Below are 13,385 nucleotides of genomic sequence, written 5' to 3'. Positions count from 1 at the left end.
AGTGGCTCCATGTTAAAGAATCCACCTGCCAATGCAGGAGACACAGGAGATTCAGGAGATTCGAGTTTAATCCTTGGGCTGGGAAGATTCCCTGGAGAAGGAAATGGCAATCCACTGCAGTATTCTTGCCTGGGAAATCCCATGGACAGAAGAGCTTGGTGGCCACAGTCCATGGGGTCGCATAGAGTCGGAAACGACTGAGCAACTGAGCATGCTCGTGACTTTATGAGTCATATGTTAGTTCAGCCAGAAACTACAGATTGCCCCCAAAAGGTGGATGTTTCTCTAGAACTATGTATTGAAGTGTAGGCATTTCTGAACATTCATTTCAACAATGCATATGATTGATCTATATTTACAAACTGCTTTGGCTGCAATGTCTCACCAAACTGTTGGGTCTCTTAACTAATCTCTTTGCCTTCATCACACCACTGTTTAATCCATACTTCATTCCCACTGTGAGACAGATCTTTCTAAAGCTAAATCTGGCCATCTTAGCCTTCAGTTTAATACCTTCTAATGGCACACTCTTGTTGCCTATAAGATACATCCAGATTCCTTAGTGTGGTTTACAGGACCCCTCCTGGTCTGGCCCTTCACCACTTCACCTTCCATTTCTTCTTCCGTAGGCTCTCTACATTACCTGAGCTGCTTGTAGGTATCAGGAAGTTTTATGCTGCTCACCCCTCCATTCATGTACACATTATTGCTGCCTGTAATGTCACTTCATCCTTATCCACTTTTTGAACTCTTTAACTATTTTATTGAAAGTATTTAAAAAATCATTGCCTCTGTGAAGCTAAGTCTAACTTAGCAGGTAGTGGGCCATCCTCCTTTATACCTCCATCAGACTGTATATACTTCTGTTTGGCACCTACCACATTGCAATGCAGTTGTTTGGTTACTTCCCTGACTCCCCTATCTAGACTGGCTAGAGGGTAGGACCATGTATTAGTTAATACCGAGTCCTAGCACATAGTGCAATGGTTGGCACATAGTAAATACTGGTTAAAGAAAAAAGGAAGGGATAAAATGAAAGCTGTTCTTTTTCTTTTGAAGGAGGTCCTCTCACCATGTGGCTATACCTGGCGGTCCTCGTGGGCCTGTACTACCTCCTGCGCTGGTACCGGGAGAGGCAGGTCGTGAGCCACCTCCAGGAAAAGTTCGTCTTCATCACGGGCTGTGACTCGGGCTTTGGGAACCAGCTGGCCAGGCAGCTGGACCTGCGAGGCTTGAGGGTCCTGGCTGCGTGTCTGACAGAGCAAGGGGCCAAGCAGCTGAGGAACCAGACATCAGACAGGCTGCAGACGGTGATTCTGGACGTCACCAAGACAGAGAGCATTGCTGCGGCCACCGAGTGGGTGAAGAAGCGTGTTGGGGACAGAGGTATGGGGAAGTTTTTCCTCCTTTCATTTACTCAGGCATGAAGATGTTAACATTTCATGTTCATATATATAACACATATATAATCTCAAAAGCAGGGCTTGAAAGGCTGGCTTTGTCAGTTGAAAGACAGTTGTGATCTTTGGCAGTGTTTCCTTTCCTTAACAATGCTTGTATTAACAAATGAACCCAGTAGATTTCAGGCTGTTATCTCACCTTGCAAGTGAGGTATTTACAACCACAATTCTTTTCTTCACAATTCTTTATATTTGAAGAATTTTCAAGGGGTCCTTAAGAATCTGCTTCTTCCCTTGGCTGCCATCTAAAATACAAACATTCCTTGAAGCCAGCCTTTGATTGTCTTTTTTTTTTTTTAAATAAGTTTTCATTTTATTTTTTCTAATTAATAGGCTGTATTCCTTACAGCAGTGATAGATTTACGGAAAAGTTGGAAAGCACAGAGTTCCCATATGCAACCCCCCTCTTATAGTTTCTTCTAGTATTAACATCTTGCATTGGTGTGGTACATTTATTACATTGATAAACCAATACTGATACATTAGCATTAATGAAAGTCTGTAGTTTATACTTTGGCCACCTCATGTGACGAGTTGACTCACTGGAAAAGACTCTGATGCTCTGATGCTGGGGCGGGAGAAGGAGGGGACGGCAGAGAATGAGATGACTGGATGGCATCACCGACTCGATGGACATGAGTTTGAGTAAACTCAGGGAGTTGGTGATGAACTGGGAGGCCTGGAGTGCTGTGATTCATGGGGTCGCAAAGAGCAGGACACAACTGAGCGACTGAACTGAACTGAACTGAATGGGTTTTGCCAAATGTAAAATATCCTATATTTACCATTATAGTATGATGCAAAATACTTTCAGTGCCTGAAAAATCCTTTGGCTCCACCTATTCATCTCCTCTCCCCACCTCCCAAATCCTGGCAACTGTGCAGCCTTTTACTCTTTCCATGTTGTTGTTGTGCAGTTACTCAGTTGTGTCCAACTCTTTGCAACCCCATGGATTTCAGCACACCAGGCTTCCCTGTCCTTCACCATCTCCTGGAGCTTGCTCAAACTCATGTCCATTGAGTCAGTGATGCCATCCAACCATCTCATCCTCTGTTGTCCCCACTCTTTCCATAGTTTTGCCTTTTCTCAGATATCATGCAATTGGAATCATATTGGATGTAGCTTTTTAGACTGGCTTCTTTCATTTAACAATATGCACTTAAGGTCCCTCTGTGTTTTTCTGTGGCTTGAGTACTCATTTAATTTTATTACTGAATAATATTCCACTGTATGTACTACAGTTTGTTTATCCATTCACTTACTGAAGGACATCTTGGTTGTTTTAAATTTTTTGGCAGTTATGGATAAATTCTCTTTTCTAAAGTTTATTTTCTCTGGATATGATCCAAATCCTCTTTGATCCCCTTCTTCTTTCTCTACTTGTTTTATGATTCTTTCAGTTCAGTTCAGTTCAGTCACTCAGTCGTGTCCGACTCTCTGCGACCCCATGAATCACAGCACGCCAGGCCTCCCTGTCCATCACCAACTCCCGGAGTTCACTCAGACTCACGTCCATAGAGTCGGTGATGCCATCCAGCCATCTCATTCTCTGTTGTCCCCTTCTCCTCCCGCCCCCAATCCTTCCCAGCATCAGAGTTTTCCAGTGAGTCAACTCATCGCATGAGGTGGCCAAAGTACTGGAGTTTCAGCTTCAGCATCAGTCCTTCCAATGAACACCCAGGACTGATCTCCTTTAGAATGGACTGGTTGGATCTCCTTGCAGTCCAAGGGACTCTCAAGAGTCTTCTCCAGCACCACAGTTCAAAAGCATCAATTCTTCGGCGATCAGCTTTCTTCACAGTCCAACTCTCACATCCATACATGACCACTGGAAAAACCATAGCCTTGACTAGACGGACCTTTGCTGGCAAAGTAATGTCTCTGCTTTTTAATATACTATCTAGGTTGGTCATAACTTTAGGTCCTGATAATTGGACCTCCTAGATGTCTATTCATCCAATGAGTTCTAAAATAGTAATAAAATTATTTTTTTGGATTGAAGAAAGTCTATTTTTTAAAAAATTTTCTTTAAATTAGAAAACTGATTTTAAAATATTACTTCTACCTGAGCATGTTCTTGACTCCAGAGTCAGAAGTTAGGGTTAGTTATAGCCTCTGTGCTGTATGTAGTGGTTTATTTCTACTGTATTGTTATTATTATTGTTAATGTTTTCCCACCTGTTAGAGAGTGTGCTCATCAAGGACATGGATCTCTCTTAACCATCACTGTATTCCCCCAGTTTCTAACATACTGTCTGGTACATGTTAAGGGCTCCACAAGTGTTGAATGGATCTCATTTACACATAGTTTAATCTATTACCTTTATGCCCTTGATTTCTAAATTATTTCTTGTTCATCACACCTGAATTTCCAACTACTTGCTGGTTTTCTCAACTGGAAATTCTACTGGAAGCTCAAACTCACCAAATCTAAAGGAGAACTCTTATTGTCTCATCTTCACCAAATCTGCTTTTCATTTTGGTCCTTGAGACTGATTCTTCTCTTCTCCCTCCAACCCCAGAGCTCAAGACAGGAAGTTATACTTTCAGTCCTTTGGAAGTACTTTCTGTTTCATCCTTAAAGTGATAATATAGCCATTTAATCCAGAAAGAGTCTTTTTACTAGACTCCCTACCTTAGTGGGCCTTGGACTTCATATCTTCTAATTGTGTACATTTTTTGATGCTATAAATACTAAAGTTCAATTCACACTGTTTGGCAAATTCCCTCAAATCAAAAGCTATCATTAGGCTTCTGTTTATCCCTCCCTGGATTCCTGCCTTCTCTTTGTTTTTGGCTTGACCTTCTTTTATTTTCTTACTGATAGATGTGTTTAAGATTGAAAAAACATATTTTGATTTGTTTAAGATTGAAAAAGTATATTTTGTCTAGCATTTTTAGCTGTTTTCAGCAGAAAGATTGATCAAGGTAGAAGTCTATCATTTTTGTCTGAAACTGAACTCCTGCTTTGATTTTTATTGTTTTAGGACTCTGGGGTCTGGTCAACAATGCAGGTGTTTTTCACTCACATGGCTACACTGAGTGGCAGAAGATTGAGACTTGCAGGGATACCCTTAGGGTGAACCTTGTTGGTGTGATAGAGGTGACCCTGAGCATGCTTCCCCTGGTAAGGAGAGCACAGGGGAGAATTGTCAATGTCTCCAGCATTCTGGGAAGAATTGCTTTCTTTGGATCAATCTACTGTTGTTCCAAGTATGGAGTGGAAGCCTTCTCAGATATTCTGAGGTAAGACTCTAAAGTTAAAACAATCTAGAAGAGTGGGATGGGGAGGGAGATGGGAGGGAGGTGTGGGAAGGAGGGGACATGGCTGATTCTTTTTGATGTATGACAGAAAACCACAAAATTCTGTAAAGCAATTATCCCTCAATTAAAAGAATAAAGTGGCAAAGAAACTCCCAAACAAAAGCAACCCCTGAGCACTTAAATATGTCTTAGTCACCACTACCTACTAGTCACTAGTCACTTTCACCTACGTTATCTTATTTCATCACTTACAAAATGTGACATGTTTACTAGATATTATTTACTAGATAATAATTAAATATTATTGTTTACTAAATATTATTGCTAGTCTGTTTTATACAGAAAGGTGAGGCTCAGATTTGGTATCTATTCAGAGTTCACCTGCAACAGCGATGATTTGGCAGACTCGTGTCTTGACCCCAAGTTTTTGTCTCTTGTCACCACACCACATTTTAACTTTCAAGATATATCCTTGATAAAATTTTATTTCTGAAGAGAAGATGACTGTTCTCTTTCCTCCTGTCCTCATCTCTTCACAGTGACTCTTTCTGGTGCTGATCTGCTTCCAGTTAACTTATTCATCCCTTTATTCTGTATATCTTCTCTTTGTCTAATGGTTTCTTTCCTTTCTTATAACTTTAGTTTGCCACAACCCTCTAATGGCCCTGCCTCTACCTCCTGGCTTTTTAAAATACCTCATTTCAGCTTCCTGCTCCTCTTTCAGCGGTTCCTTCTTTTTATAGTTCCCTTCATATTTTAATTGCTGAGACAGAGAATCCTGTTTGGCCTGAGATAATTTTTTTGTGTGTTCTGTATGACACTGCATGATGTGATTTTTTTTGCACTTACTATCTGTTAGGCACTCCTGTGGGTATTTTACATCTAATAAATCATTTAATTTTCACAGCACCCCAGTAAGGAAGAAATTATTTTTATCCCTATTATATGTCTAGGGAAACTGAGGCACAGAGCTTCAGTAATTTGCCATGGCCATCTCGGTAATAACAGGCTGAGTCACTGTCCAGTCCTAAGAGGGGCTCTCCTCCCATTAAGGACCCTTCCTGGTCATGCCAGCTGTAGACATGAGGATGCAGTCACATGGTACAGAATAGTGCTGCACAGACTCTCCTTTAGCAGAGGCTGATTCTAGGGGCAGTTTCTCTTAGAAACAAGCTACGAATATTATAGACATCGTGAATTAACTTCCTAGGGCAGTAGTAATAAGTTTCCACAAGTAATTTATGGTACATGGTGTCTTACAGCAGCACACATATATTCTCTCACAGTTCTGGAGTCTAGGAGTCTGAAATCAGCATCACTGGGCCAAAGTCACTTGTTCACAGGGCCATGTTCTTCTGATGGCTCTAGCAGAAAATCTGTTACTTGCCTCCTGCTTTTGGTGGCTGCTGGAATTCTTTGGCTTGTGGCCACATCAACCTCTGCCTTTATGGTCACTTTGCCTTCTCTTCCTCTGTTGGTCTTTGGATCTACCTATGACTCTCTTATAAGCACAGTTGTGATTGCACTTAGGATGCACCCAGATCACCTGGCAGAGTCTCCCTAGCTTAAGATCCTTAACTCAATCAAACTTTCAAATTCTTTGCCACATAAGGTAACATTTACAGGTTTCAGGGATTAGGATCTGATATGTTTGGGAGTCATTATTTAACTTACTGCATGCCATGACTGGTGTATATCTAATACAATGTGCATATCATATTATCTGCTTAGGAAAGGAGTAGGGAAATAGCTGAGGACATTACATGAGTTGTTACTATATGGCAGGCATCTTTCCTGGCTTCCTGCCTATCCAATATTTTGACCACCTCCATGGGGCCGCTGCCTGCTGATTTACCACTGCTCATGCCTCTTGGACTCCTTGAATCATTCCCAGGCCAGGAGCGAAGACATGCCCTTCCAACTTTTAAATCATTATTTAGTTCCTGTAGCAAATTCCAGTTTGCCTTAATTATGCTAAGGATAAACAGAAAAAGGAAGTTTTGTTCCCCATTTGAGATAGAGTTTTAAAGGGTATGGAGATGTGGTGTGTTGGGAATGTATGAGAAAGCTGCAAGGGGAAGTGAAATGCAAAGGGCCAAAGCACCCCTGGCTTGCCTAGCCCCTCCTTCTGCTCCAGTACACACAGGCACCTGGAGAATCATTTTCTGATAAGGGAGGGTTTTCCTTTAGAGCAGTGGTTCTTAACTTTTAACATGCCTCAGAGTCACCTGAGGCTACTTTGGACAGATTGATGGTTCTTAACCCCAGAGTTTCTGATTTAGTAAATTTAGACTTGGGCTCAGTAATCTGCATTCTAACAAGCTCCCAGATGCTGATGCTATTGATCTGGGGTCCACACTTTGAGAACCATTCATTGCTTTAGAGGATCACGATGCTTTGTGTTTTATATTCTTGTGAAACACTGCTCCAAACATTTCTCCTTGACATCAACTTGGGCTTCATCTTCTCTAGCAAGGCGCTCCAACCTCTAGAGCAAGGAGCACCCCTCATTACTGTCCCGGAGTACTGAAAGAATACCTCACAGGGTGTACAACGCCATCTTACTTCACTTGGTGAAGGCAACACTTCGCATAGTGCCTGATACTTACACAGCCCCCCGATGAATACTTTCGAAAATGTTTTTTGAACTAACCCGAGTATTCTGGAGTGACCAGTGACTTGTCAATTTAATGCCCACATCATATTCCACTAATGGTCTCTTGCAGCCTTTGAACACACTGTAATTTTTCACAGCCCCCTGCTTCTGTGTGTGCAATTCCATCAGTATGGTATTCCACTCCACTCTTTCTTCACTTGGAAATTTCCTCTTTATCCTTGGAGGCTCAACTGAAACATTTTCTCCTTATTGAAACCTTCTTTGACTCCCTCAGAAAATCGACACCCTCTTTTCTACTTGTGTAGCCCCTTGAATACCTTGCCTTTATAATTCTTTTGACTTGTATTGCAATTATTTGCTTATTTATCAGACTCACTCACTGTGGGCTTTTCAGGGGTGGTGAGCAGAGTCTTAATTTACTGAGATTGTGCATGCAAAACACTTAGCCCAGTAGATACCATAAAAACATTAATTTTCCTTATTATTCCTTGTAGTCTTCATTTTTCCAGTGTATACCACATGGTCAAAAGTGAATAACTCTGTTAAATAAATGGATGTGGAATTGAATGGTTATGGTAGTTTGTATAATCATATCCCAATTATTGCACCTAGGGATCTGTAAAATTTTATTTTGTTTCCCTCCATTTCTTTATCCTTTAAAATATTCAGTAAAGGTGTTTTTATAATAATTTTGTTTTGTTTTCTCCCTGAAAACATTGAAATTGTGGTATCTTTCAATCAGAGGAGTTAACTTGAGATTTTTTTCCCCTAGGCGTGAGCTTCAACATTTTGGGGTGAAAGTCAGTATGGTTGAACCTGGCTACTTCAGAACATCAATGACAGATGTGCAGAAGTTCTCAGAGTTAATGAAACAAACCTGGAAAGAAACCCCTGCGCATATTAAGGAGAGCTATGGACAGAAGTTTTTTGATGCCTGTGAGCTTTTCTTTTAATGGCATGATGGATAATCTTGCATGAAAAGGGCAAAGGTGGTTGGTAGAGAGTGATTGGGAGATCTAAGAATAAATCACCTTCAATAAAGCCTTCCCAAGACAAGAGGGAAGGTTCAGGAAGGTCCTAGTGCCTTCACAGTTGGTGTGGTGATGGCTGTTGTGGCTGAGGAAGAGGCCATACAAGCAGCCTCAGGCCAGAGCTTGCCCTGCCTTGTCACCTATGGGCCTGGACACCAGATCTCCAGGGAGGTATTATGTGGTTGGAGGCGTGGAATCTCTGGATTTTGTGAGGGGGTGCCCCTCCACAGTTTGAAGGGGCTGGTGTGGGAGGCCTGCTTAGTTGAGCATTCAGTATTATCTACTCTTTGGATAACAGCCTAGCCACAAACTCCACATTTTTTTATGAGAGGAGGGAGGGTGCATATAGGTGGGGAGAGGTAAGTGGATTAGGACAGGATTTGCAGGGCGCTGTTGGCCATTCCCAGAGGCTGGACCTCATGTGCAGACCATGGGAGTCTTGCAGGAGTGAGAAGGTTCAATTTCATGGTGTGGAGGAGGATCGGTTTTGGGGGAAGAGGGAGGGCAGTTCTTCAAGTAGAACAAAGTCATGCACACTAGTGTGGGGTGCACCTTCCTGGGGAAGGGGTACTTTTTCTTCACATAAAGAATTTAGCAGCGTGCCAAGGCCAAAGGGAGCAGCTCTCTTTTCCCGTGCAGAAAAGGCCCTGTGGCAGGTAGCAGTAGCCCTGGACTTGACTTTGGGTGATATCTCAGTACAGAGAAAGGAGAAGGGGAATGTGCACGTGGAAGACTCCTGACCTACAGCCCTGTCTTACATCAGGCTTAGGGGGGTGACTGTCCACAGAGAGGAGAGAAACTGAATCAAGGAAAGGCTGATAGAAAACTTCCTGAGCCTCTCAGAATACAAAGCTGCTGCTGCTGCTGCTGCTAAGTCACTTCAGTCGTGTCCGACTCTGTGCGACCCCATAGACGGAAGCCCACCAGGCTCCCCCGTCCCTGGGATTCTCCAGGCAAGGACACTGGAGTGGGTTGCCATTTCCTTCTCCGATGTGTGAAAGTGAAGTCGCTCAGTCGTGTCCGACCCTTAGCAACCCCAGGGACTGCAGCCTACCAGGCTCCTCTATCCATGGGATTTTCTAGGCAAGAGTACTGGAGTGGCTTGCCATTGCCTTCTCCGGAATACAAAGCTAGGGAACTACAATTTCTAACAAGTCAGGCGGCCAGCTGCTCTTTTGAGCTCTTCTCTACCTAAAGTTTTAAACGATTAGAGAATTTGTATCCCCTTGTGAGTATGTATATTTGACAATAGAAATCAAGGGAAAAGAGAATTTACTAAGAAGTGGCTTCATGTAAAAGGAGGGATATATATATTTAATGATTTAAAGGAGTTGAAATTGTTCATTTATTTGTCCCTAGATCAGAATAATTTAGATCAGTGCTATCCAATAGATATATGAGAACCATATATATAATCTTAAATTTTCCAGTAGATACTTTTTAAAAAGGACAACAAAAACAGGTTAAATTAATTTTAATACATTTTACTTTAACCCCATATATATATCCAAAATACTATCGTTTAACATTTATTATCAATATAAAAGTTATTGATAAGGTATTTTATATTTTTTCCCTATTAGTCTTTGAAAATTGATGTGTAGTTTATACTTACAGCACATCTCAACTGGTGCTGCTGCTGCTGCTAAGTTGCTTCAGTCATGTTTGACTCTGTGCGACCCCATAGACGGAAGCCCACCAGGCTCTCCCTTCTCTGCGTTTCTCCAGGCAAGAACACTGGAATGGGTTGCCATTTCCTTCTCCAATGCATGAAAGTGAAAAGTGAAAGTGAAGTTGCTCAGTCGTGTCTGACTCTTTGTGACTCCATGGACTGTAGCCTGCCAGGTTCCTCTGTCCATGGGATTTTCCAGGCGAGAATACTGGAGTGGGTTGCCATTTCCTTCTCCAGGGGATCTTCCTAACCCAGGGATCGAACCCAGGTCTCCTGAATTGCAGGTAGACTCTTTACCATCTGAGCCACCAGGGAATCCCTAAACAATAAGATTGCTAACCACCATTTTTCTTTTTGTTTACAGATCACGATCTCATGAAACAAGGGCTGCTGGGTTGTAGCACAAACCTAAACCTGGTCACCGACTGCATGGAACACGCTCTGACATCTGTGCATCCCCGCACTCGATACTCAGCTGGCTGGGATGCTCAGTTTTTCTTTGTCCCTCTATCTTATTTACCTACATCCCTGGCAGACTACATATTGACTAGATCTTGGCCCAAACCAGCCCAGGCAGTCTAAAGAAAAATGGTTTGATGGCCCTTGAAATGAAGACAAAAATCTGGAATTGATGGTGTCTGGCTAATCCTAATGCATAATCTATAATTTTTCTAGCAATCAACTTTCTTGCTTAAACTCATTTATCTGACACCATCAGAGAACCAACATGTTGATGTTATAGATATCCAAAGCTTACTCCCTTTAGGTGCTAAATCTCTACTATTTTAGCCATTTTTGGATGACAATATTTCCAAAATGCATCAATCTTCCTTGCCCTGTTAGAGTAGACTAAAAACAGTTTAGCTTGTTTTGATGTTATTTCTTTATGTAAGTGAATAGCTGTTCTGTGCTGTGATCAACTGTTGTTTAGGGACTATTGAGAAATGTGGGTCTGTTTAATTCTTACTTGAAATGGGTCTGTACTTTGGTACTTTTAATAAATGTTTAATTTCATCTTCTTCCTATTAGCCAGCTGTTTTTGGATATGTTTCTCCTTTATTTAAAAAGAACTGATTATTAATTTTTTAAAATTTAAAAGTAATGTAGTTATTAATTTGATATATTTAAATTTAAAAGTAATATATGCTTAGTTAAAAATTCAGTTATTACTCAAAAGCTTAAAAATGAAAATATAATTGTTTCCCACCTGCATTGCTGCTCCTCAGAGACTAGTGCTTTTGACTTTCAGCTATTTCTTCTGGTATACATCACTGTATTTTTTAATAATATACTTTATACCGTTATTTCTTGATTTATTAATTTTAGACATTTTTGATTAACTTACTGTTAGGCTAAATGAGAATATAATCTTTACACCACTTTCCTGACCATTTTCTTTATCTCCATTCTTCTTCCTTTTTTCTTAAATTTATTTTTTATTGAAGTATAGTTGTATTACAATGTATTAATTATTGCTGTACAGCCAAGTGACTCAGTTATGCATATATATATATACTTTCTTTTTCATATTCTTTTCCATTATGATTTATCACAGGATATTGAATGTAGTTCCCTGTGCTATACAGTAGGATTTTGCACATTATCAATAGAGGATTGGATGAATACAACAGAATATTACTTAGCCATAAATGGTACATATATATAATGGAATATTCCATTCCATTCAGTTCAGTCGCTCAGTCGTGTCTGACTCTTTGCGATCCCGTGGACTGTAGCCTACCAGGCTTCTCCGTCCATGGGATTCTCCAGGCAAGAATACTGGAGTGGGTTACCATTTCCTTCTCCAGGGGATCTTACTCAGCCATAAAAAGAGTGAAATAATGCCATTTGCAGCAACACTGTTGAACTTAGAGATTATCATATTGAGTGAAATAAGTCAGACAGAGAAAGACAAATGTGATATTGTTTATATGTGGAATCTAAAAAAAAGGGTACAAATTGAACTTACCTACAAAACATAAATAGAGTTACAGTTGTAGAGAATAATGTTAAGGTTACAAGGGGGTAAGGGAGGGAGGGATAAATGAGAAGAATGAGATTGACACATACACACTACTACACATAAAATAGAGAACTAATAAGGACTATATAGCACAGGGAGCTCTACTCAATACTCTGTAATGTCCTATATGGGAAAAGAATCTAAAAAACAGTGGATATATGTATATGTATAACAGATTCACTTTGCTGTACACCTGAAACTAAAATAATGTTGTGGATCAACTATACTCCAGTAACAATTTTTAAAAACCTTTTACGATTCTGACAGTTTTAAAGAGTATGCTGTGCTGTGCTTAGTTGCTCAGTCATGTCTGACACTGTGACCCTATGGACTGGATTGAACCCAGGTCTCCCACATTGTAGGCAGATTCTTTACTATCTGGGCCACCAGGGAAGACCAAGAATACTGGGGTGGGTGGCCTGTCCCTTCTCCAGGGGGTCTTCCTGACTTAGGAATCAAACCAGGGTCTCTGCATTGCAGGTGGATTCTTGACCAGCTGAGCTACCAAGAAAGCCCTTTGAAGAGTATGTACTGTATGTGCTTAGTCACTCAGTCATGTTCGACTCTTTGTTACCCCATGGATTGTGGCCTGCCAGGCTCCTCTGCCCATGGGGATTCTCCAGTTGGTCTGGAGTTGGTTGCCATGCCCTTCTCCAGGGGATCTTCCCAACCCAGGGATCGAACCTAGGTCTCCTGCATTGCAGGCGGATTCTTTACTGTCTGAGCCACCAGGGAAGAGTACAGGCCAGTTATGCAAAGTGTCCCTCAGTTTGGACTATGTGATCCATTCTCATGATCAGATCCAGGTTATGCATTTTAGCAGAAATGACACGGAAGTGCATCACTGTATCCCTCTCAGTGCATCCCATCAGTAGGCACAGATGTAAGTGTATCTCAGTACTGGTTGTTAAGTCTGAACCCTTGGTTAAAGTAGTCTGCCATGTTTCTCCACCATAAAGCTATTTTTTTCCTATGTACTTAATAAGCTGGAATCAAGATTGCTGGGAGAAATATCAATAACCTCAGATATGCAGATGACACTACCCTTATGGCAGAAAGTGAAGAGGAACTCAAAAGCCTCTTGATGAAAGTGAAAGAGGAGAGTGAAAAGGTTGGCTTGAAGCTCAACATTCAGAAAACAAAGATCATGGCATCTGGTCCCATCACTTCATGGGAAATAGATGGAAAAACAGTGGAAACAGTGTCAGACTTTGTTTTTTTGGACTCCAAAATCACTGCAGATGCTGATTGCAGCCATGAAATTAAAAGACGCTTGCTCCTTGGAAGGAAAGTTATGACCAACCTTGATAGTATATT

The 13,385-nt window shown here is 41.2% G+C and overlaps 1 protein-coding gene across 1 annotated transcript; it reads left to right on the top strand.

The window, feature by feature from the left end:
* The first annotated feature begins 1,062 nt into the window (after positions 1 to 1,062).
* On the top strand, positions 1,063 to 11,028 carry LOC129537008 (17-beta-hydroxysteroid dehydrogenase type 6). The gene is made up of 4 exons (XM_055396270.2): positions 1,063 to 1,386; positions 4,449 to 4,707; positions 8,115 to 8,278; positions 10,410 to 11,028. The coding sequence occupies exons 1-4, from the start codon at positions 1,074 to 1,076 to the stop codon at positions 10,625 to 10,627; spliced, it is 954 nt and encodes a 317-aa protein (XP_055252245.2). The 5' UTR covers positions 1,063 to 1,073; the 3' UTR covers positions 10,628 to 11,028.
* The last annotated feature ends 2,357 nt before the right edge of the window (positions 11,029 to 13,385 follow it).

The sequence above is a fragment of the Moschus berezovskii genome, chromosome 6, assembly GCF_049115385.1.
Source record: "Moschus berezovskii isolate FMDL1 chromosome 6, NW_MosBer_1.0, whole genome shotgun sequence".
Classification (NCBI taxonomy): domain Eukaryota; kingdom Metazoa; phylum Chordata; class Mammalia; order Artiodactyla; family Moschidae; genus Moschus; species Moschus berezovskii.
Note: the sequence above shows the minus strand (reverse complement) of the source record. Positions and strands in the feature narration are given on the sequence as shown.

Coding starts and splice junctions, on each gene's coding strand:
- LOC129537008 (XM_055396270.2), top strand. CDS start 1,074: ATGTGGCTATACCTGGCGGTCCTCGTGGGCCTGTACTACCTCCTGCGC. Junction 1,387..4,448: donor GAAGCGTGTTGGGGACAGAG/GTATGGGGAAGT, acceptor TTATTGTTTTAG/GACTCTGGGGTCTGGTCAAC. Junction 4,708..8,114: donor GCCTTCTCAGATATTCTGAG/GTAAGACTCTAA, acceptor TTTTTCCCCTAG/GCGTGAGCTTCAACATTTTG.